General features: G+C 36.0%; 1 protein-coding gene across 2 annotated transcripts in view; it reads left to right on the top strand.

The window, feature by feature from the left end:
• NELL1 (neural EGFL like 1) overlaps nt 1-23,519 on the top strand; it is a 566,467-nt gene that overhangs the window by 190,534 nt on the left and 352,414 nt on the right. For both annotated transcript variants that reach the window (XM_087921258.1, XM_087921259.1), the window contains exon 5: nt 7,507-7,603. In XM_087921258.1, coding sequence (XP_087777384.1) covers nt 7,507-7,603 — 97 coding nt within the window. The remainder of the gene's footprint in view (nt 1-7,506; nt 7,604-23,519) is intronic.

The raw sequence follows: 23,519 nt of genomic DNA, 5'->3' as shown, positions 1-23,519 counted from the left end.
AGCTAACATATGTACAAAGATTAGAAACCCTGGCTGTTGTTTAATCTGTAGAAAAGGATTAAATCTCTTGCTTTGAACTATCTCTGGAATTGTTTTGTTTTTAAGAGTCTTTGCAGTGTAAGAGTATGTTCACGTTAGTCTGCTTATGAACTCTGCTCACGGCTTCCTGAATTGAAGAACTGTAAGTTTGGTAACCACTTACAAAGTCTCCACTGCAAGCCTCTCTTATGAAATCTTTTTAAAGCCTCTTTGAAAATAAAGCAATGTTAGCATCTTTCTTTCTCTGAGTACATTATTTTTTTTTAATTTAAGAGTTGATACTGTAGGTACTGTGGCTTATATGAAATTTAGTAAGAAAATACTTATAACAGTTTACTTAGTGACTGTTCAAAGTTACAACAGTACTGAAAAAAGTGATTTATGACCGTTTTGTACAGTTACGACCTTTGCACCATCCCCATGATTGTGTGATCCAAAATTCAGATGCTTGGCAACTGGTTCACACTTACAACCATTGCTGTGTCCCAAAGTCATGTGATCCCCCTCTGCAACCTTCTAGCAAACAAAGTCAATGGGGGAAGCCAGATTCACTTAACAACCAGGTTACTAACTTATCAATTGCGGTGATTTCATTTAAAAACTGTGGCAAGAAAGGTTATAAAATGGGGCAGAGCTCACTTAACAAATGTCTTACTTAACAACCTAAATTTTGGGCTTAATTGTGGTCATAAGTGAAGACTAAAGTACTTCTTTCGAAAGCGGGGGTGGTTTGTTAGCTAAAGAGGAGGGCATATATAGAAAACTACTATTAACCAACTAGTTTATTCTTCAGGAACTTAGAAGAATAATTCAAGAAAAATAAAAAGACCAATATTATCTGTAAATAATGTTTAAAAGAAAACAAACATGAGGCAACAAACTTCTCTTTGGAATATAGTTAAATAGCAATTAAACTGTAAAAAACCCAGTCCTTCCTAGTGAATACATGCAGGCAGCATCAAGGTTAAAATATATATCTGTTGAAATGTACTACATGATTTTCATAGATAAAATAATCTATATGATAATCAATTAACAGTGATTAATGAACATCACTGTTTATGAAAACAAAATCAAGTTATAATTGATTACAGAGCAACACATTATGATCAAAATGGACTGCTTTGCCTCACCAAAGGCATGAAAAATTGTGTTTACACCTAGAAGTGGGAAGCGCATACAGAAATGGTGGAGTATATCTTTTCATAAGGCACAAACAAAAGGGAAATGTTTCATGCTGACATTCTGAGCAATAGAGACAGATTGGATAGGAATCTGAGCCCATTTGTACAAGTTCTAATTGGATGAAGAACAGTACTGAAGATCTTCAGGTACCAAAATATCTTGAGTCAGCAAAAAGAGACGGGTAAGTTATATTGGAGAGAACATTTCATAATGGCCAATGCTGCAGTTGTCACAGTTTTATTTCTTATGGCCATAGCTGGCCTGATCTTCCATTGGGAGGCACAGAAGTCTCAGAAGCTGAATGGATAGATGATGTTGCTAAAATTAGATCTAGAAGTTGTCAGCCCAGATATGTGTGCTAAAGGAAAAGTTCAGAGAGATACTAGGATAAATTAAGGTTCTCTAGTTTTTAAAAGTACCCTGGCTGCATCCAGAAGCAATCTAGATTGCCAATTTTCTTTCTTTCTAAGTGGAATTCTGTACCTTCCTGCAGATTGCTTCAGGAAGCAACAGATTGCAATGAAGACAAATTTTCTGGCAGGCTTCAGAGTTGTATGTTGCCCTGTTTGATTACAAATGTGAGACTATCCTATTTTACCCAAAGGGAATGAGTTTGGATAATTTCCCCTTGACACTCTGCATTGTGTTCTGAAATGTTGTCCAAAAGATCCTCAAATTCTCTGCTAAGGTGAGCGTTCCCAAGAGATCTGCATTGGGAGAAAGATAGAATTGGGCCCACTTGCTTCTTTCTTTCATGGAAGCTTTGGTCCGCAGAGGACACCAGTTTGATAATAGTTCATCGCCTATAATGAAACTGCTTTTGCTGCATTCATTATTAAACACTAATATATTTAAAGGTGTCATTTTAAATTTTTGTTATATTTTTTAAAACATACTTTTCTTTCTATCCATTTTCTCTTTTGATTCACAATCTGCATTTCTACTTCTTGAAGAACAACTCTGTATGAATTGGTTTCTTCTTTCAAGTCTGATTAAAAGTGACCAGGGACAGAATTAAAGACTCATTGTTGGTACCGAATAGAGGAAAATGATAACTGACTAATATTTTTATAAGAAAGTTGATAACATCAGTTATAAATAATATAGCTTACTTCAAATCAGATTCAAATCATGACTGGCATAGAAGCTTGTGTGAAGCAAAGAATAAGTACCTCAGGAGTGGGTCAGTCTTCAAGAGGCAGAGGGACAACTCATTCTCCTCGGCATCTGAATATAGGGCTGAAAGAGTGATGATGTAGAAAAAGGCCTCCCCCACCCTCCCCTCACACATTTTTGCTGATTTGTAAGGTTTTAAGTGTGAAAATGTGAGCAAGGTGCATGTGGAAGGCAAACGTTTCCCATTTCCATTTTTCAGACCCCAAATTCCCCAAACTAAATTCACCTTCAACATTCAGTTGCAAAGAGCTTAATATTTTCTGTCATATTGTTGGGCTATTTGGGAGAAGAGATTAAAGGGTGAAAATAAGAACAGTTCATTTATTTCTTAAATGTATTACATGTCTTTCATTGAGGAACCAAAGGCAATGTACGTAGTGCTTTCTCCTCCTGTGATTTCCCACAACAACGACAAATCTTTGAAGTAGTCTGGGGTCAGCATAAATGATTCGACCAAAGTCACAGAGTGAGCTTTCATTCTTGATGATGAACTGGATCCTGAGTCTTCCTATTTATAATTCAATACTTCAACTATTACATCACATTTGATCTTTTATATTGCCTTTCCAAACTTTCCTTTCCTATTTTTACCCTCATTTGAACAATGTAACAAGACTGATACTAAAATCTGATACTACTGGTAAGTCACCAATTTTGTCACTGAATTTCAACATTAGACTCTCAGGATGTAGCTCGTGGCTTGCCCATTCCTAATTCATTTGCTTTTAAACATAAATTCATCATTATTTTCATTATGATTTCCATGTAATACTATGTTAAATGTAAACTTTTCATCTTTCTCCCCCTACTTATATCACAATATTATTTGTATGTACACTGAGACTTATACATTGAATACAAATTCCTTATGTGTCCAATCACATTTAGCCAATAAAGAATTATTCTGTTCTGTTGTGCTCTGTTCTGTTCTGTTCTGCTCTGCTCCGCTCCATTCTGTTCCATTCCATTCGTAAATATTGAAGAAGTCTTGTGATGGAGCAAGTCATTTATTTCCCAAAAAGCCTTCCGAGTCTTCCTTTGCAGGATATTTTTAAATTTTGTTTCTTTGTTTCTTGTTTACTGTCTAAGCTGAACAAGACCTGTTAAGGATTGGATACTTTGTACCCAAAGCCACTAAATCACAGCTGGCTTCTGAAAGTTCAATGAATTAATTGGAGTATGAAATTAAAGTGATTGCAGTAGTCATTCACAAAAATCTGGAGAGAATGAGAGAGATAGCATTAATGGCTTTAATGGATATTTTTTTATTAGTAACCCCAATATGTTAGTCTAATACAACCTAATACAGTTATCAAAATACTTTATAGGAATTATGAAAACTCATGTGTTCTTTGATGTCTTAAACATCCCTTATATGGGAACCCACTACCCCGCCCCAAAAGTCCTTCATAATTAATACAAATGACTGTCTGAAGGAGAAAGTAGGTAGATATTTCAGAAAGACAATTAGAGTGATATGTGAAAAAAAGGGTGGAATCTTGAATTGCTTGCCAAGCTACATTTATGAATGGGATTTTCTGAAAGACTGTCAGATAAAGAAGTTATGCCTGTTTTTCATAAACCGTTTGTTAAATTCTCCCAGTGTTACTTGCAAGTAACATTCTGTCTCATTTGTCTCCCTTATATCATAGTATTGAACTATAACATAATACATGTTGATTTGTGTGTTCCTATATTGGAAAATTCATATTTCTTATGTCAGTGAAGATAGATCTAATGGAGTACTTGTAGAGTTGTATTTGGTCAGAAAAATAAAATGCAATACTCTTTGGAAGTTGCATGCAGACAGCAGTGCATTCTTTTGTTTAAACCCTTGAGGAAACGTGATAGTTTTTAAGAGAAGGTGGAGGTTTTCATGGAATATTGATCATTACTTTGGGAAGACTAGACACACTCTAGAGAAAATACTAAAGTCATAAATAAATAATGCAAAACATTTGCAGTAAGAAGCCAAAGAAGAAGAAGAAAATTGTAAGGCTGATACACTGATAAGTATGTTTTTTAAAATATTTTTATTGGTTTTTAAAAACAAACATAAACAAACAAAACATAAAAGCATCAAGCTTCCATAGGTGTACATACAGTGTGCCGGTTGGTTTACAAATTGTTTTGTGCTTCCATTTCGTAGTCTTCAATTACAATTACATTGCATATGATCTCATATTGTCAATGAAAAATTAAATACCTTAGTATCATTATTAATCAATCATTTGACTATACTTTTATTCATTCATGTTTTACAAGATAATCATAATTTACTTAGTTTATTTTATAACAGTTCATATTATCAGCCCAAATCTATCCTAAAATCATTTTGTAGATATAATAAGAAAGAAATACTTCTTTATATATTTATTATTTTCTAAAAGTCTACATATTTCATTACTGTATTTTATTGTCTAACCATTGATAGAAAAGATCCCAAATTTTATAAAATTGTTTATCCTCTTGTTCTCTAATTTCAAATGTCAATCTACTCATTTCAGCACATTCCAATATTTTCTTAATGATTTCCTCCTGTGATGGTATTTTCTCATTTTTCCAGTTTTTAGCAAATACAACCTTAGCCACTGTTAATACATTTACAATCAGGTATTTCAAGTCTTTACTATATATTTCAGGTAAAATTCCCAATGAAAATATCTCTGGTTTTAAGTCTATATGTTTTTTTGTCATTTTTTCCAACCACATGTGGATTTTAGTCCAGTATTTTTTAGCATCCGCACAAGCCCACCACATATGTCTGATGACATTTCCAACATTTTTCAGATTTATTCTTGAACATTCTTGCTATTCTTGTCAGGGGAAAATGCCACCTGTAAAACATCTTATATAAATTTTCTTTATATGCTGTTGACATTGTCATTTTATAATTTTGAGACCACAGTTTTTGCCATTTCTCTAAATCGATCCCATATCCAAAATTCTTTCCCCAAGCAATCATAGTTTCTTTAACTTGTTCTTCTTCTAATTTAATTTCTAATAAATATCCATACAGCTTTTTAATCACCTTTTCCTCAGTACCTGTCAAAATCTTATCTAAATCAGTCAATTTATCATAGAAACCTTGCATTTTAGAATCTTTATCATACCTTGAATATATTTGCGCATATGAAAACCAATTCATCTTTATACCTTGTTCCTCTAGCTTTTGTATAGATTTGAGTTCACCCTTTTCATTCAATATTTCACCATATCAAACTGTTTGTTCCTTTTTGTATATTATAGGATACGAGAATGCTTCAGTAGTCGATAATCAGACTGGAATTTTCAAATAACATTGTCTTTTAATCTTCTCCCAGTTTAACCACAGAGACTCCCGTATATAATGTCTTCTAAAATACCCCTGTGTTTTAGTTCCTTTATACCATAAAAAAGCATGTCACCCCAACAACAAATCATGTCCTTCTAATGTCAACAGTCTAGTATTTCTTAGTGTTATCCATTCCTTAACCCACATCAGATTTGTAGCTTGGTAGTACAAACTCCCGATTAGGCAAACCAAATCCTCCTCTAATTCTAGCATCTTGTAAAAGTTTTAACTTTACTCGCGCTTTCTTACCTTGCCATATATATTTCAACACAATTTTATTTAAATCTTCAAAGTAATCTTTTCCAAGCCTAATTGGAATTGTTTGAAACAAATATAAAATTCTGGGTAATATATTCATCTTGATTGTTGAAATTCTCCCTATTAGTGACAGTTGTAAATTTTCCCATTTCTCCAGATCTAGCGCTATCTGCTGTTTAAGTTTGATATAATTATTCTCTTTTAATGTACTACATCTTGCTGTCAAATATATCCCCAAGTACTTAATCTTATTTGTGACCTGAATTTTCAATAGGTCTTGTCAGTTCTTCCTTTTGTCTTAGTGTTTGATAAGTATGTTGAAATCTTTATGTAGACTCTTAAAGCACTTTCATATGTGAGAAGTTTAATTATGCTCTCGTTGTTGAAGAAATGATGCATTTTAAATATTAATAGAGATAATAAATACTTTTGATGATTTTAAAAATATAGACTTGGTGGATGGCAGGCAACTTGTTTTACTACTCTGTGAGATAAATTAGTTCAAGAGGAAGAATGTCCTTATTATCAAGCAAATGAGGGGCACCTCTTCAGTGCACCATTAATGATTATAACTTTGAATATAGCTTTTTTGCCCCAGTATTCTAAGGTATCAGGGTTGATTGTAATTACAATACAGATAAGCAGTTATGATTATAATTATTTGAAAACACTTGTGAGTTCATTTAGTGTTTCTAAGCCATAGGCTTTAAATGATAATATTCTGTTGGTTTCCTCCTTCTTAATTAAAATGTTTTAATCATCTACATAAATATTAGTGCTGTGTTAATTAGTCCAAAACAGTTCAGAAAATGATTCTGTGCATTTTATTTAACTAAACAGTAATTTTTGCTAAATGTTCCTGAAAAATTAGGTATTTTGGTTCCCCGAAAAAGCTACATTTCAGAACAAGATATTTTATACCATATTTTTGCAGAAGTTATAAATGAGGAAATGAATAAATGAAATTCTCAGACTGTTCTTTTGTTTGGTCATTTGCACTCAATAACTGGGATTAAGATGTCAAGGCAAACCATGATTTATAAAACTATACCTTTCTTTTTCCAAATTAAAAGATGCCAATTTACAAATCTATACTCATCAGATGGAAAATAAACCATTTTATTTTAAACCTTTAAGAAGCTCTTTCTTTTTTACCTTTGACCATTGCTTCTTCAGCCATCAATTTCAGGAATTGTACTTTAATATAAAAATGGGGAACCTTTTTTGGGATTAGGGATTATAGTAATTATTCAAAAGAAAAAAAATGATTTTTGCTCTTATGAGTTACCTAATTTTATTTTAAGTATAGTATTACTATGTACTGTTGAATTAAAATCTGCTATATGATCTATGGCCCTACCCCAAACATCTGTATTTAATCTGAATATGGAAAATTGATATTCTTTTGCCTTTAATTATTCAGTTGCAGACTTAGAAATAGAATATATAGTAGTTTGATTTGCCCTTGGGTTGTATTTTATTACTTTTTTCTAACAATATCATTTGCTTTACAGGATTTATGAACGAGTGATAGATCGCCCAGAAACAAATCTGACTCCAGGAAGCAATTTGTGGCTAGGACAACGCAACAGAAAACATGGTTTTTTTAAGGTAAGGATGCAAAACATAGCCACAGATGAAAAAGCAATAAAGTAAAAAGTAAAGTAAAGTAAAACTTGAAATACTTATTGCTATTTCAAAATAATAGTTATTTTTGTTTTTGAATGTGTATTTGTGTTACAAAAGATAGAGTGCTTATACTGATTGTATGTAGTATTTCTTTTGGACAGCAACATGCAGTGAATATCCTATATTAACATTCTCCAACCTGGCACTCTTCAGATACACTGGGCTGCAAACGGTGTAATTCTTAGCCATACAGATTCCATAATGATATATTATTTGGAGATGATGGGAATCATACCTCTCACATAAATCTAGAAGCACCAAGTTGTGAAAGATCATACAAAAAAATAAATTACGGCTAGTTATCTAGAATAGTAAAGACAATGAACCCTAGTTACGTGGCAGATCCTAGATGACCTTAGAGGATTCCAAAGTAGAGTTAGATGTGGTTAGTTCTTGTAAAAGAGGCTGCTAGGAATTCCAAGACTGCAATTTAGACTAAAAAAAAAAAGAAAAACATCCACAAGCATGGAGAGCCATAGCGGGCAATAAGGCAAATGACAAAATGTGCCTGGATATATTATCACACAAACACCTCAAGGTATGTACTGACATCTGACATGGTAGGTACATAAAGGTGGTATTTGTGGCATGTCTATGCATCTGTATCATTTTTGTCATTGCTGTGGTTTGCTGAAGACATTGCTGCCCAGAAAAAGCAAGAAGTCTGCCCATAAAATCATCAAAGGAACCTTTATAGGAAACACTGTATTCTTGTGGTTCCTCTCTCGTTTCTTCCATTCATTGTTTGGTTTCTATGAGATCTACAGGGAATGTTAGATGCATTTTACCGATGCTGCTGGAATCTTTCGGTTTAATTTGCACATGTCCAAAATATGTCCATAGTTGCATCAAGGGAATAAGGGGAATTTTCCCAAACTGACTTCAGGTGTATTGGATCTGCAGTCCTAGAACTCTCAACCAACAATCCCAATGTGCTGTATCTGGAAAGCGTTTGGTTGGGGACAGTGGAATAAATATTAGAAATGCATTTCTACAAATCAAGTTGGTACCGATATACTTCAGCCAGCTCAAATATTTCCACTGAATGTGGCACTAGAATTGTGACTGAATATAGCAAATTAGAATTGGGTATGCCTAGTTTAATGAAAAGAAGGACTTAAGGGTGATATGTTCCAATATCCAAGGGGCTGCCACAAAGAAGAAGGAGGGTCAACCTATTTTCCAAAGCACCTGAAAGCAGGACAGGAAGCAATGGATGGAAAGGAGAAATTTCCTCATAATTAGAACAATTAATCAGTGGAAAGCACTAGGCTGGGGAGAGTAGAATTAATATTAGAAGTGCATTTCTGCAACTCAAGGTGGCACCTATATACTTCAGCCAGCTCAAATATTTCCAATGGATTAGGCACTCATACAAAAAATGATTTTACTAATCTATCATCAGAGCAAGTGTCGGTGGTGACAGTCGTGAGAGGAAGAAGCTCTGTTCTGTCTATTTTTTTCCAAAGCTGGCGAAAGCAAATTTGAAATCCACGACTAAATTATAAGAAGTCAAGGAGCCTTCATGTCATTGATGCTGATACGAAGGCCATGATCAAATATTCCTACTGCCAGCACAGAGACTTTACTACTTGCAAGTGTCCATGTATTTATATTAATTCATTAATACCTGATATCTGCTATTTGTATGCAAAAATGAGACTCCCCCCTCCCATTTCCTCCCTGTGTCATCCATAAAATTATTTAACTGAGTCATTGTAAAAGAAATGTAAAATCATTATGCTTTATGCTTTGTTGTTAGATACTATTTTAGTTTATGAATTAATTTTTTTAAATTAAAAGTCTGGCATATTTTGAACTGTTGGTTACTTCTTTATTGTAAACATCCAATGCTGATCCATATATCATATTTACTCTGGAAGAACATTTTCTTCAAAATTTGTTGTGTCTGTTATTGCTTGGAAGCAAAAGAACAGTGACACCATGTAGGACATCACTATACCATGCCACAATGATGCATAACATAAGCATAACACAATGATGAAACAGTCATATTGATTAGCAGCATTTTATGGCAGAGATAACCTTCAGAGAATATTCTGGAATAAAAACAGAATGCATTTTAAAGCAAAATTCACTGAGCATTTTGGCTTGCAAGTTTTTTATTTTTAAGGTACAGGAATGAAACGATTCTGGCCTATCTTGCTCTTCTTACTTGGAGAATGCAGAATGAAAAAAATCAAGATGCCACACCTTGAAGCAACACACTTTTTAAAAAAAGGCTGGTGCTTTGTATGATTGCAGTGTCCATCTTTATTTTTAAACCCTCCTTCCCACATAAAGGTAAAGATAAAGGTTTCCCCTGTCCAAGTCATGTCTGACTCTAGGGGGGCAGTGTTCATCTCCGTTTCTTAGCCAAAGGAGCCAGCATTGTCTGAAGATACTTCCATAGTTATATGCAGAGGTGGGCTTCAAAAAATTTAGCAAAGAGTTATCAGCCCAGTTGCTGGGTGAGCATGGCCATGGTGGTCATTGCTTAGTTGGCCTCCTGCACCATGGTGTGTGTGTCTGTGTGTGTGTGTGTTTTTGCCCTGCCTGGACTTCAGAGGCTTTCCTTGAGCCTCCGGGAGGGCAAAAACAGCCCCCCTGGGCTCCAGAGGCTCTCTGGAAGCCGGAAATGGGCCCGGGAGGCCCGTTTTTCACCCTCCCAAAGCCCCCATGTGTTTATTTACCAGTATTCAAAATGGGCCAGCCAGGAGTGGGATTGGGGGTTCTCTGAACTGCACAGAATCTTAGCTAGTGGCTCTCCCAAACCCCTGTGAACCCCCAGCAGCCCACCCCTAGTCATATGGCCAGCATGACTACTATATGCCAAGGTGCATGGAATGGTGTTACCTTCCCACCAAGATGGTGCCTTTTTGTCCACTCACATTTGCATGCTTTCAGACCCCTAGATTGGCAGGAGCAGAGGCAAACAATTGAAGTTTGCCCTGTCACATGACACTCGGATCTTGAGCCCAGGCTGTCCACATTTCAGTTGACAAACTCAGCTTCCTTAACTGCAGAGGCACTGCATCTTGTCCTCCACATAACTCCTTTGATTATAAACGAAGGATATTGTAAAACTAGTTGGCTGTTTCTGGTTCTTTCCCAGATGAATACTTTTAATAGCTTTTGGAAGACAATGCATAGAGTGTGCAATTACCTGCATTTTCTTGAAACTGTCACACTGGGCTTCCGAAACCTCAGTAGTTACAATGGTTGAAGGAACCATTAGATGCAGAGATGAAATAGCCACAGAGGTGGTGTTACACAAACAAAAGATTGCTCAATTTGTCCACTCGGTATGAACACTCTAAGAGGTTTTAATATGATACAGATAATTTTAATGCATTTTCCCCATTTCAATTTTGATGGAAAAATGCTTCAATGCCTAGTCTTTATTTGTCTGCCTAATGGTTGAACTGTCACCCTGAAGTGAAATTGATGGCATTATTTTATTTTACAGCTGTGAAGCTGTTGTTGGTTTTTTAAAAAAATTTCAGCTGCTTCCTATAATTTTGCAGATGGTAAACATATGTTTATGGACATACAGTGCGCACACACACGAAACTGCAGACATACACTATTAGTAATAGTAGTAATATGATTTAGACATCTGTAATTCTTATTTGATAGAAACAGCTGAGATTGAAGAACTGGTGGATATTATCCAAGTATATGTTAATATTTTTATACATCAACACTTTGAAACTGCAGAATAGTTGCTAATAGGATAACAAACTGCCAGTTTTTATAGATCATAATGAGAGCAGACAAGTGTTTTTCTATGATTGTCTGAGTATTTTACTAACTCTGCAGGGCAAAAAACTTAATTGGTTGTATTTTAAGCTTGCTTGTTATAATTTTACAAGTGTTACATTTTGTTCTTATTAACCAGTGCTAATATTTATCCTTTTGATGATGTATAAGCAATATGCAGTCCTTATTCTTACATTTGCACACCCAGCAAAAGAACCTCCATTTTCTTATCAAAATAAGTTGTTTTAGTGTACAAAACTTTTTTTGTAAACATTTTCACAAAAAGAGTGTGTTTAAACAAATACTTTTCTTTTGAATCTTGGAAGGAAAATGCCTTTGAAGTTCTCCTTTATTATGAAAATTATCTTGATTATCTATTATTTTGATTGCTAAGTGGGAGGCAGTATATATCTTTGGCTCCTCTTTTTAAGATAAAAATGACACAAATATTCAGGAATGTGATCTGTTCCTATTCTTTTTGTTATCCAGTGCAATATTCAAGTATTTTTCCCCTTATGATAATTAGGTCCTTACTGGATTATATTGAATTCTTATAGTTTGGAAGATATTTTGGGGGTTGGAAAGAAGAAAAAAGATCTAACAGTTTAAAGGAAATCTTCACAGCTCCTTTCCAAACAGTGATTCTCATTGAAAAGTTCTATCGGTAAAATCAATATGGTTTTGCACTAGTCAGAATGGAAGCCATTTGTTTAGATGCAAAATATCTTCTGAAAAGGGTAGCTAAAAAAAAAGCTTTTAAAAAAAGCATTCTGTTTCTGTCTTCATTACAAAGAGACCCCCCCCATGCAAAGTTGAAGGCGTAAAGAAAAACAAAATATTGAAGATGCCTTGAGTATATATGTGTATGTGTGTGTGTGTGTATTGTGTATGTATATGTATATATGTTATGACTCCCCTTCAAAATTCAAACGAACAAAACAGAAAGCAGCTGTTTCACAATTACATCAAACGGAAAGAAGTCTTACAAGATAACGGCTGGCAGAAACCACAGCATAAATCTTTACTCTGTCCGGCAAACCAGTCCTCGCAATAAATCCTCAGCCTCAGAGCTCTCATCATGACACAATGTCATGATAACCCCGCTGCTGGCCATTTTGGATTTTATAAAACCTTGCATTTGGTCACCCGGACTTTTTGGTGGCCTCGGGTTCGTCACGATGTGTTCTCTTACGTCGCTTCTTGCGTCCAGTGTAGGCAAGCGAAAGCAGCGTCGGGTGCGCCCCCTGGATTCCTCCAACCATTGCCGACTCCGGGCAGACCATTGGGAGCGATCTCCATGGACTTTCTCACGCATTTACCATCCTCGTTGGGCTTCACGACAGTACTCGTGGTAGTTGATATGCTGACTAAAATGGCTCATTTCATTCCCTGTCGGAGATTACCTTCATCCCGCACTACGGCTCAGCTATTTTTACAGCATATCTTTCGTCTGCATGGACTGCCAGATAGAGTGGTTTCTGATCGTGGGGTTCAGTTTACTGCGCAGTTTTGGAAACAGTTAATGGCAGCGCTACAAGTTCAGGTGTGCTTAGCGTCAGCGCACCATCCAGAAACTGATGGTGGGACTGAGAAGGTGATTGGCATTCTTACCCAATATTTGAGGTGTTTTGTTAATCAGCGACAAAGCGATTGGGCGAAATACCTCCCATTGGCAGAATTCGCTTTTAATTCGCAGCACACCTCCACTCGGGTAACGCCATTTTTTGCCAATGTAGGTTATCATCCGCGCTTCTTCCCATTAACTTGGATGGATTCACCGGTTCCTGAGACACAAGATTTTCTGGAGGAACTACAAGCGGTCCACCGTTTAGTAAGGCAACAACTTGAATGAGCGAAGGAGGACTATAAATGGTTTGCGGACCGGTCATGTCGAGCACCGCCTCCGTTAGCTGTGGGTGACAAGGTGTGGTTGTCCACGAAACACCTTCGGATCGATCGCCCAATTAGGAAATTGGACCATCGTTTCATCGGTCCATTCCCGATTGAGGCGGTTATCAACCCTGTGGCATACCGGCTCACCTTACCGCGCTCCATGCGTATTCACCCTGTCTTCCATCGCTCTCTTTTGGTTCCTGACTCCCCGGACTGTCCTCTGCGTGCTCCAGCTGGTACGACTTCCCCATCAACGCCCCGTGAGGAGGCGGAGGTTGATGACACGGTGGTCAGCATTACTGATTCGCGTTGGCTCAAGGGTCGTTTTCAGTATTTAGTCGGGAGGAGAGTGGATGACTCGGAAATTTGCTCATGGACGGATGCATCTGCAGTTCATGCTCCAGACATCATTCGGGACTTTCATGAACATTTCCCTTCGAAACCGCATCCGGATCGTCAGACCCGGGGGAAGGGCCCTGCGGTGAGGGATAGTGTTGTGGCTCCGGGCTTGGATTCAGCTCCTGTGATTGATATGAGTTCAAGTGAAGAGGTCATGGCAGAACGATATGAGCCAGCCTGGCTTACTGATTGGACTGATAACCAGGATGAGGAGATGGACGTGACAAAGGACGACAGACATGATGTATTAGAATTGTCAGGACCTTTGACCTCCTCTGGTTCCTTATCTGATCAACAGCCGGGAATGGCTGACAGGGAAGTTTTGAGAGAGTCTTCTAGTGGAGATGAGAACTTGGAAAATTTGTGGTTAAATGTAAAAAATAGAAGATGGTTGAAAAGGCAAAATCAGCTGGAGCAAATGAGAAGAGCAAGTCAGTAAATTAGCACGTTGCCTTAATGAGTATAAAAGGACACAGCTGGGCTGGTACATTTCGCCAGGAACAAAATAACTATTTGAGTGAGGACGTTACAGCAAAGAGCTCTGAGGCTGAGGATTTATTGCCAGGACTGGTTTGCTGGACAGAGTAAAGATTTATGCTGTGGTTTCTGCCAGCCGTTATCTTGTAAGACTTCTTTCCGTTTGATGTAATTGTGAAACGGCTGCTTTCTGTTTTGTTCGTTTGAATTTTGAAGGGGAGTCATAACATATATATATTGAGGAATCTCCAACTAAAATAGAGAAACAGAGAGATCTTTTTGAGTAGCATGTTTTCTAGTATTCCTATAGAAATATAGGAATAATCATAATCAACAGACCTTCCTAAATCCATTGGTTTACTGTTCTGTCTCAAGTATCATTGAGCTATAATCTCTTCAATAGTGTTTCTGCTTTGAAATAAAAGAGTGCATGCTAACCCAATACTTGGGTTAACCCAAAGCCCATACTTCTTCAACCAAGGCACTGAAGTGATTTTTCATTAATATCCTAAAAAGAATTTTGCTTACAGTATTGTATAGTGTTAGGTCACAACTTTGAAGATGTGCCTTCCTTTTGTTCTTTCTGGTCATTCAGTCATTTCTGGTCATTTGCTTTGGAATGGAAAGCTATTTTCAGACCTAGTGCCTTCTTGGACATGGTGTTTTTTTGCCACGGGCTTCTTCTAGGTTCAAGTTCAACTTCTTTTTTTAGATGAATCTTAGAATTATTCTCCTTATTCAGGAAGCATTACCCATCTCCCAAGCCCAGATTTGCTTATGGGCACTTCCAGACTGAGGTTCTGATCCATCCATGCTGTGGATTAATTTTCAAGGAAATTCTATGACACATCATCATCACCATCATCATCATTGATGAAAATGTGCAATTACAACAGTTCATCACTTTTTCCTGCTGCAATTTCTTGTTTCAGAAATGTCCTTTTGCTAGAGTGGTTGCAGAAATGGTTTTCACTTTAAACTCTATTGTTATTGGCAATAGTTTAGCATACATGGATTGAAAGGTCTCTGCTTGCCTCTTTGTCAAAATGGTAATCTTGTGTGTATGTGTGTGCATGTCTCTGTCTCTATCATCTCTTCTCTCTAACATGTTTCTCTCTATCATCCCTATCTCCATCATCCTTCTCTCCCACCAACTTCTCCATCACCATCTCCACTTTATTAAATTTCTACAAAAGATTATATATATGCTTCAAATTATATATGCTTCTATATGCTTCAAATTAACATTTCATTGCAGCACAGCAGCTACTAAACATATCCTGAAAAGAACTGAAATGGCTCTACTCAGGAACGAGTGCCACAGAATTAGATTTCAACAGTTAAACAAAGATCTAATTCTACACCTGGAATTGAACAACAAAATCCACCCTCTACTTTGGGACAAGATAAACAACTTACCACTTGGAGAGCTGAAATTGAAACCACTTACAAAAATGACAAACTCCCGAAGAAACTAAAGAAATTAGAACATGACAAGAAAGCCCACAACAGCTCACAACAACACCTGAAACAATTAGTATACAACGTTTCCAACAGAGAACTCATCAAAACAGAAACAGATGTCCTAACCAAAGAATTCAATTATGCTATAGCACCCCAAAAAATCCCCACAGAATCCATCATATGTGGAGTGGAATCCAGCCTAACTAAATTAAATACAGATGAAGCTGACAGAATAAGACACCAAGTCACTAACATCCTATGCACAAGCAAACCACCCAAAAGCAACTTGCACAAAGAGGAACTAAAAGTCCTGCAAGCCTTAAGGAACGACAGCAGCATAATCATACTTCCAGCAGATAAAGGTAATGCCACAGTAGTAATGGACAGAAAAGACTACGAAACAAAATTGACAGACCTACTCCAAGACTCCACATACAAACCCATAAACACGGACCCAACCACATATCTAGAAAAAATAACCAAGAAGAAAATTATAACCAGCCACATGAGCAAAGAGATCCAACAGACGATCATCCCAAGAGAAAGATCTTCCAGATGCCCCAAACTATATGGCCTCCCAAAAATACACAAAGAAGGCATACCTCTCAGACCCACAGTCAGCTTCAGAGGAGCAGCACTACAAAACCTAGCCAAATACCTAGCAAAGCAGCTACAGCCTCATGCTGAAGCAGCAGCAGCTTCACATGTACAAAACTCATACCACCTCTTGAAAATGATCAAAGATCTACACGTGGAACAAAAAGTTCTGCTTGTAAGTTTCAACATGATTTCATATTCACTCAAGTCCCGATAAAAGAAACTCTTGAAATCATCAAAAATAAATACCAACCACCCAAACACCTCATGGAGCTAACAGAACACTGCTTAACCAACACATATTTCATATACAAAGGACAAAGATACAAGCAAATTGAAGGATCCCCCATGGGATCACCACTGTCACCCATCATTTCAAATCTGTTCATGGAAGAATTCGAATCCAGAGCCATAGCCAATGCCACCCACAAACCCAAACTATCATGAAGATACATCGATGACACATTTGTGATTTGGCCCCATGGAAAAGAAAATCTAAATTTCCTAACACACCTAAACAGCACACAGCCCCAAATCAAATTTACCATGGAAACGGAAACAAACAACTACCATTCCTAGATATACTAATCTACAAAAAAACAGATGGCATACTAGGACACACCATATACCAGAAGAAAACACACACCAACTGCTACCTCAACGCCCAATCCCACCACCACCCAGCACAGATAAACTCCATGGCCAAAACACTAATTGCCAGAACCAAATGCCTGGCAGACAAGACACACATAAAGACTGAACTATGCACCCTGACTAAAGTACTGACAGCCAACGGCTTCCACAAAAGCAAAATCACTGGCTTAATCCACAAAAACACACTGAGACATAATGGAGACCTAGAAGATGAACAGACCTATAGAACAGCTGTCCTGCCCTACATAAGAGGTACTATAGACAAAATCAGTAAGATACTACACAGGCATCACATCAAGAGTGCCTTCAAAACAGACAGAAAAATAGCAGCCATCCTAAGAAACCCCGAAGATAAAATTGACCAGGAAAACCAAGGCATATATGAAGTCCCCTGTGCATCATGCCCTGCCACATACATTGGACAGACCAATACAAGAATAAGTACCCGCCTAGATGAACACAAAAATGCAGTAAGAAAAGCTGGAACACAGTTTGTCACTAGTCGAACACATGAAAGCCACAGGTCATAGCATCGACTTCAATGGCACCAAAACCCTAGCCACTATAGAAAATCCCAGCTACAGAATTATCAGAGAAGCCATAGAGATTGAAAAAAGACCTGAAAGCATGAATAGAAGAGATGACTCCACCAGACTGTCAATTATCTGGAAGCCTGCACTCACAAACAAAAAAAATCTTCACACCACAAGCCAGGCAAACACCTGGGCACAAACAGACTCCCCCTGATACCTCCTGCTCAAACACACCCCAACCAGGCACCCAGATGAAACCTAGCTTCCTAATAAATGATAGCCATCCATTTACTCGGAGCCAAGCCACACTAAAAGCCTCCAATACAGGAAACACAGTGTTGCCAGCCACAAAAGACAAAAATAGCCACAAAACAGACAGAGGATATTAGAAACACCAATCAAGCAGAACACAGCAAACTCCAAGACCAATAAACACAAACCAAGACTCCCAACCAATCAGGATGAAGAAAAAAACCATTCTGGCACAGCAGTAGGTTAACACCAAATTTAAGACAGAAACGGCTGTGAAAGTCTGACTCATAGATGAGCACAATACAGAAGCCTGATGATGGCAGATGAGATTCTGCCGAAACGTTGCTACAACTTTATAAGCACAACTATAATATTCATACATACATATAAAGAAAGGGAAAAAAAGTAAGGGGTGAAGTGCAAGAAATAAGAAAAAATAAAAAGTAACACCTGCCTTTCTTCAGTACAATAATAATAGTAATGAAATACATTAGCCCTTTGTTCTAAAATACAATAGTACATAGTATTTCTATAATCTTAGTCAGTTTTAATCATCAAATCTCAACATTAAAATTTCATTTCTTTCAGTTTCAAGCAAAAACTCCAAAGTGGTCTTTTTATGTAGAAACAAAGCTAGATAAAGTCTTTCCTTTAATAAAGAAAGTTCACCATCTCAGCCAATTCCATTAACTTCACCATCCATTCTTCCATTGTGGGAATCAGTGGTTTCTTCCACTGTGTATCAAAACTCTGTTATTATCACATATAGAAACAAAGTTCCCCCTTTCCCTACCCTCAAGCCGGGTTGATCATATTCTGACTAATTTTTGTTACCACTACAGATATTTACCACAGAAGTGAATAAAGAGCATCTTAAGAACAGTTTCCTCAACATTCTTCTAGGGTTCTTCAGGATTCTTTTCCACAGTGAATTTCCATAGGGAATAATAATGGGTTTGTAGCTATTGTGGTATCTATAGTTTGAACTGACCAGTTTGACACTGATACCTGTCATTCACCATTAGATTATGACCTGCAATTTTAATACTTATGTTTAGAACTTAATGTCTGCAGTCTAACTATCATTTTGAGTCTTTTTTTTTTTGCAGTGTTATTATGCTTATTGTTGTGTCTTTTGAAATGGATTTAATTAAAATGATTAATTTATTTAGTTTTATTTTATTTTACCCTGATTACTTTAAGGCTTGTAACTTATCCCCTTTTGGATAGTAGGCAGGCCAAAATTCTTTTCATAAGTCAAAATGAGTAAATTGTTATAATAATGTATGTCATTCCTGACAAAGCGGAATGCTGTGTAATGAAACCTTGGACCCAGGTGCTGTAGCATTGCATTAGTGAATGCTGCCTTACAGTGCCAATGGATCTGTAACTGAATGTTCTCCTGCAACATTTACTGTTATGATCCATTCAAGTCAGGCTAGAGTTTAGTCTACAGCTTGACAGTCCCTGTCTCAGGAACCCCTTAGTGGCTGTTCGACTGATTTTCTCTGAAAGCTGCTTTTTACATTCAAACACCCATTATAGTTGCACCTAAATGAATGAAAATGATCTATTTGCCTGATAAGTAACTAATTATCCTGTTTAAATATATACTTTAATGCTCCAAAAGCAGTGAATAGGATTTTGACATTTGGATAGCATGTAGCCAGAGCTAAGCTTGGCTAGTATCTTTTTGGAGTTTAGAAGTAATGCTTTAAAAGTAAATCAAATGGGGAACATTTATTTGATTAGAGTGGACATATTTAAAAAAAAGCAAACCAAAACCTGTAGAAATTTATATAGTGAGGCTTAAACCAAGAGAACAAATCAGGTTTAATTCTTAATCAGAGGTGATGAAATGTGATTGTGATATACAGATGGGTGCTTATTTAAACTAATCCTCAATCCATTTCTAATCACAGAAAGCTACTTTTGGCCCTAAGCGCAGATATGGATCTTTATATTCGGTTGAATGAAAGCAGTTTTTACAAGCGCCACAATGTAGATTAATGGGTTTATCCATCTGGATGTTCATTTTATGGGTAAAACTATGTTTTTTTGGATAGAAAAAAATCCTTGGTTTTCATTCCTATTTAAATATTAATTTCAGTTGTGTGAAACTTGTGTATGTTTAGTTTCTATACATTGAATGGGCAACATATTTTTTTTAAAAAAATGTTATTAATGTTCTGTGAAACTTGTGCAGTAATCTGGTTATTTTCATTAAGTTTTTCAATTAATATTTGATTTTGAAATGACAAATGGGAAGTAATACGCACAGATTGACTTTTGCTTTTAGAGCAAGTGAACATATAAATGTTACATGATGCTGCATTTGCAAAGCTTGAAGCACTAAGGCCTATATTTTATTTATAGTACAAGCTTTGTATTCTGGATAAGATACAGTGTACTCCATCTACAGCACTCTGGTTGTAACTAATCTTCGTCAAGTCAGTCTATTTCATTGTCAAAAGCAAGCTGTAATGAAACAATTAATTCTTTTTTCATCTCTGTAGAATGTTCAGAATGAATGCCTCATTTAAATTCTAGTGTGAGGCTATATTTAAAAATGAAAGCAGTAGTACTATCTGCCACAAATATTGCCTTATTTCTTCTCATATCATACTGAAGATAACAAGATAATCAAGAGAAGATAAAATACATTTTCTGGGAGGTGAAGGCATGATTGTAGGATTAGTAACAAATTTAGCTTCAGTTCTGAATAGACCTGGAATTTTTTTCCAGGTTTTTTTTTTGCTCTCAATTTATTTTTACTTTCTGTTCTGCACAAAAATCTTGCTCAGTTATAACGTGATGTGATGAACCACTTGGGGTAAACATGGTTAGTTCTAGAAAGGCCAGTTATCAAATTTACCAGTCTGGATTAAATGAAAATATTTTAAATGGACATGTTAACATTTTTTGTGTTATAAATTTGTTATTTGGTTTATTATATAAAATACAAATAAAAAATAGAAAATTAAGGGAAGGAAAAGGAGTGGGGAAAAAGGGATGTGAGATACAAGAAAAAAAGGCATTGACTTCCGACTCTTAGCACAATACAAGATAAAAACATTTCCAACCTCAACTTTGTGCTTTTTCATATTAATATATAACTAGCCATTTCTATAACAACAAATCTTTTTGATCAACAAAAGCAAAGTTTCATTTTTTTCATCACAAACACAAAATCCGGAAGTGATATACAAATGAGAATATATTTTCCTCTTTGAATAAAATAATCAATTTAACCATTACTGCTTTATCTTCCTTGCTATGGGAATAGCATGTTTACATATTTTCAGTGGAATAGCACCTGTTGAGAGGCAAGAGAAAGGAACAAACCTCATTATTAATAGAGGGAGAGTGATGAGAAGGTGAGGGACATGTAGCTAGTCCCCCATCTAATAGAAAGACAAAGTAGAACATCTTAAGGTGTAATAGGCTGCTAGGAATATTCCAAGTCCTGTTGCACTGCCTCATTGTGGTGAAATAATGTATGAAGTATGTTGGGAGTGTACACCAATAATGCATATTCCAAGTAGTGTCAACTCATCACGTGAATGTCACCTCTGGTGCTAAAATGAACAGATACTTATATTGCAGTAGTGATATCAGCAAAGGCACAATTTCATATTTGCAAAAGAAGATAATGGCAAACCACTTCTATATTTTTGAACAAAGTCCATTGATCAACACGATACAACAACTGTTGATATAGTGCTAGATGATGGGCCCTTCAGATCAAAGGGCACTCAACACTGAGGAAGAATTGTAGATCTTTAGAAACATAATGGTATTTGTGATGCAGATGAAAGTCTTCCATATGTTTGTTGCTAATGTTATAACGCAAGAAAAGAAAGTCCAAAGTTGAAAAAGACAGAACCACCATAGGAGTATGGACAGAAATAGCATGGGCATTGGAAAACTAAATACAATAAAAGTTGAAATGAATCAACTACAGATTGATATTTTGGATATTATTCAATTGAAATGGATTGGAATTGGACACTTTCCATAGGAAGATTATGCTGTTCACTGCATGAAAAACAAAGAAGGGCATGAAAAACAAAGAAGGGATTATACTGCTTTCATAGGAAGATTATAATATTGGAGTACTGCGCTTGGGTACAGTGCAATCAATGATATAATATCATCAAAATTTCTGGACATCCCTTTGTTCTTATTCAAGTTGTTGCTGCAATCACTGAGGCAAAAGAAGGGAATTTGAATACTTTTATGGCTGGTTTCACTTTGAAACCAACAGAATATGCAAGTATGTGCTGTAGAGGATGGAGACTGGAAAGCCAGGAATGTAAACAGTAAGGATAAAAATGTAACTATACTACATGGCTAATGAAACAGAATAATGACTTAACAGTATCTTGCTTTTTATGCTAAGTTTTGAAAGAACCAAACTAATGTCTAGCTACATGGATGGAACACACAGAAATAAAATAAAATCGATACAAGGAAGAGTTCAGTTATATAGTAATAGCAAAGACGTAGCCATGAACTTTGTGTAACAAATCACAAACTTCTCATTTTTTTTGGATTCAAGTGAAGTTAAAGTGTAAAAGAATAAATACAATACAATATATATCCATAATTTTCAAGGACAACATGAAGAATTGCTTTGAAACCCTAGACCTCATTGATAAGAAAACAGAAGAACTGTGAAATGAAATCAAATTACTAAGCATAAAAGTGAAAAGAGATTGCCAAAGATCAAGAAATTGGAAAAAGCAATGGATGGAACTATGTGCTTTGTTTTGTTCTGACTCCATCTTTCTGTGTATCATATGGGTGTGATAGTTTTGATATTTGTTCAGTTTATGTTATATGATGAAGAGGTAGTACCTGAAAAAATGATGATAATGATAATGATGATGATTTGGGTTAAGTAGGCACTGAGCATACACATACCACAATAAAAGTTCATGCATATGAAGGTATATATTATATCAATTTCCTTCAGTTTCAAAGCTATTTCAGTGTATTTAAGAACTGATTTTATATCATTCTGATTTGTATGAATTTTAGCCTTTTGTACCATGAACAATGAGTTATGTATGTGACCTTTGTATGTTGCTATTTTGCAAAATGAGATTCAGTATTAATACATACAAATGTTGCAAATTTGGTGCTTTTATAAAAATATGCATAGTTGTACTACTATACTAAACCAAGGTGGGCTTCATAACCAATTTCAATGGGGAAAAATTGTAAAAGAGACAGAAATATGAATTATTTTAACAGTGCATTCAGATCTATTGAGAACTCTGTTGAATTATATAGGATTCGTATCCAGGTCAATCAAATTACAGGAGAACTGTGGATCTAGGATTCATATTAACCAGAGTAGAAAATGACTTTTCCTCTCACTTTTCCTCTCACTTTTCCTCTCACTTTTCCTCTCATTTTCAATAGGCATGTTCAGGGAGTGTTAAAGCTATGAATTTGAGCATCCACAGCTTCCATTGGTCAGCTTCTGATTATTTCCCCCCATACCCTTATATATACAGTAATGATAGTAGATTTTTTTTAAAAAAAAATCATTGTATTAAGAGGTTTTCCATAGATAAAGCTTTCTTCCTCACTTCTATTCCAATGGTGCCTCTGGCTCCTGAGTTTCTATTCTGTGAAGTTTAGGATCTTGTTGGTGTCAGATATTTTCATCTGGTCTCTGAGATCATTAGTTTACTTTACTTGCAAAGATGCCTGAATAAGGTTAAATGATTGTTGTGTTTTAGAGAAAGAGAATAGAGCTCATTATTTTAAATTAATATGAATCTAAAGCATATCTG

This window comes from Pseudonaja textilis, chromosome 1 (assembly GCF_049901715.1).
Source record: "Pseudonaja textilis isolate UNSWEBS1 chromosome 1, rPseTex1.2, whole genome shotgun sequence".
Classification (NCBI taxonomy): domain Eukaryota; kingdom Metazoa; phylum Chordata; class Lepidosauria; order Squamata; family Elapidae; genus Pseudonaja; species Pseudonaja textilis.
This window is presented reverse-complemented; position numbering and strand designations above follow the sequence as displayed.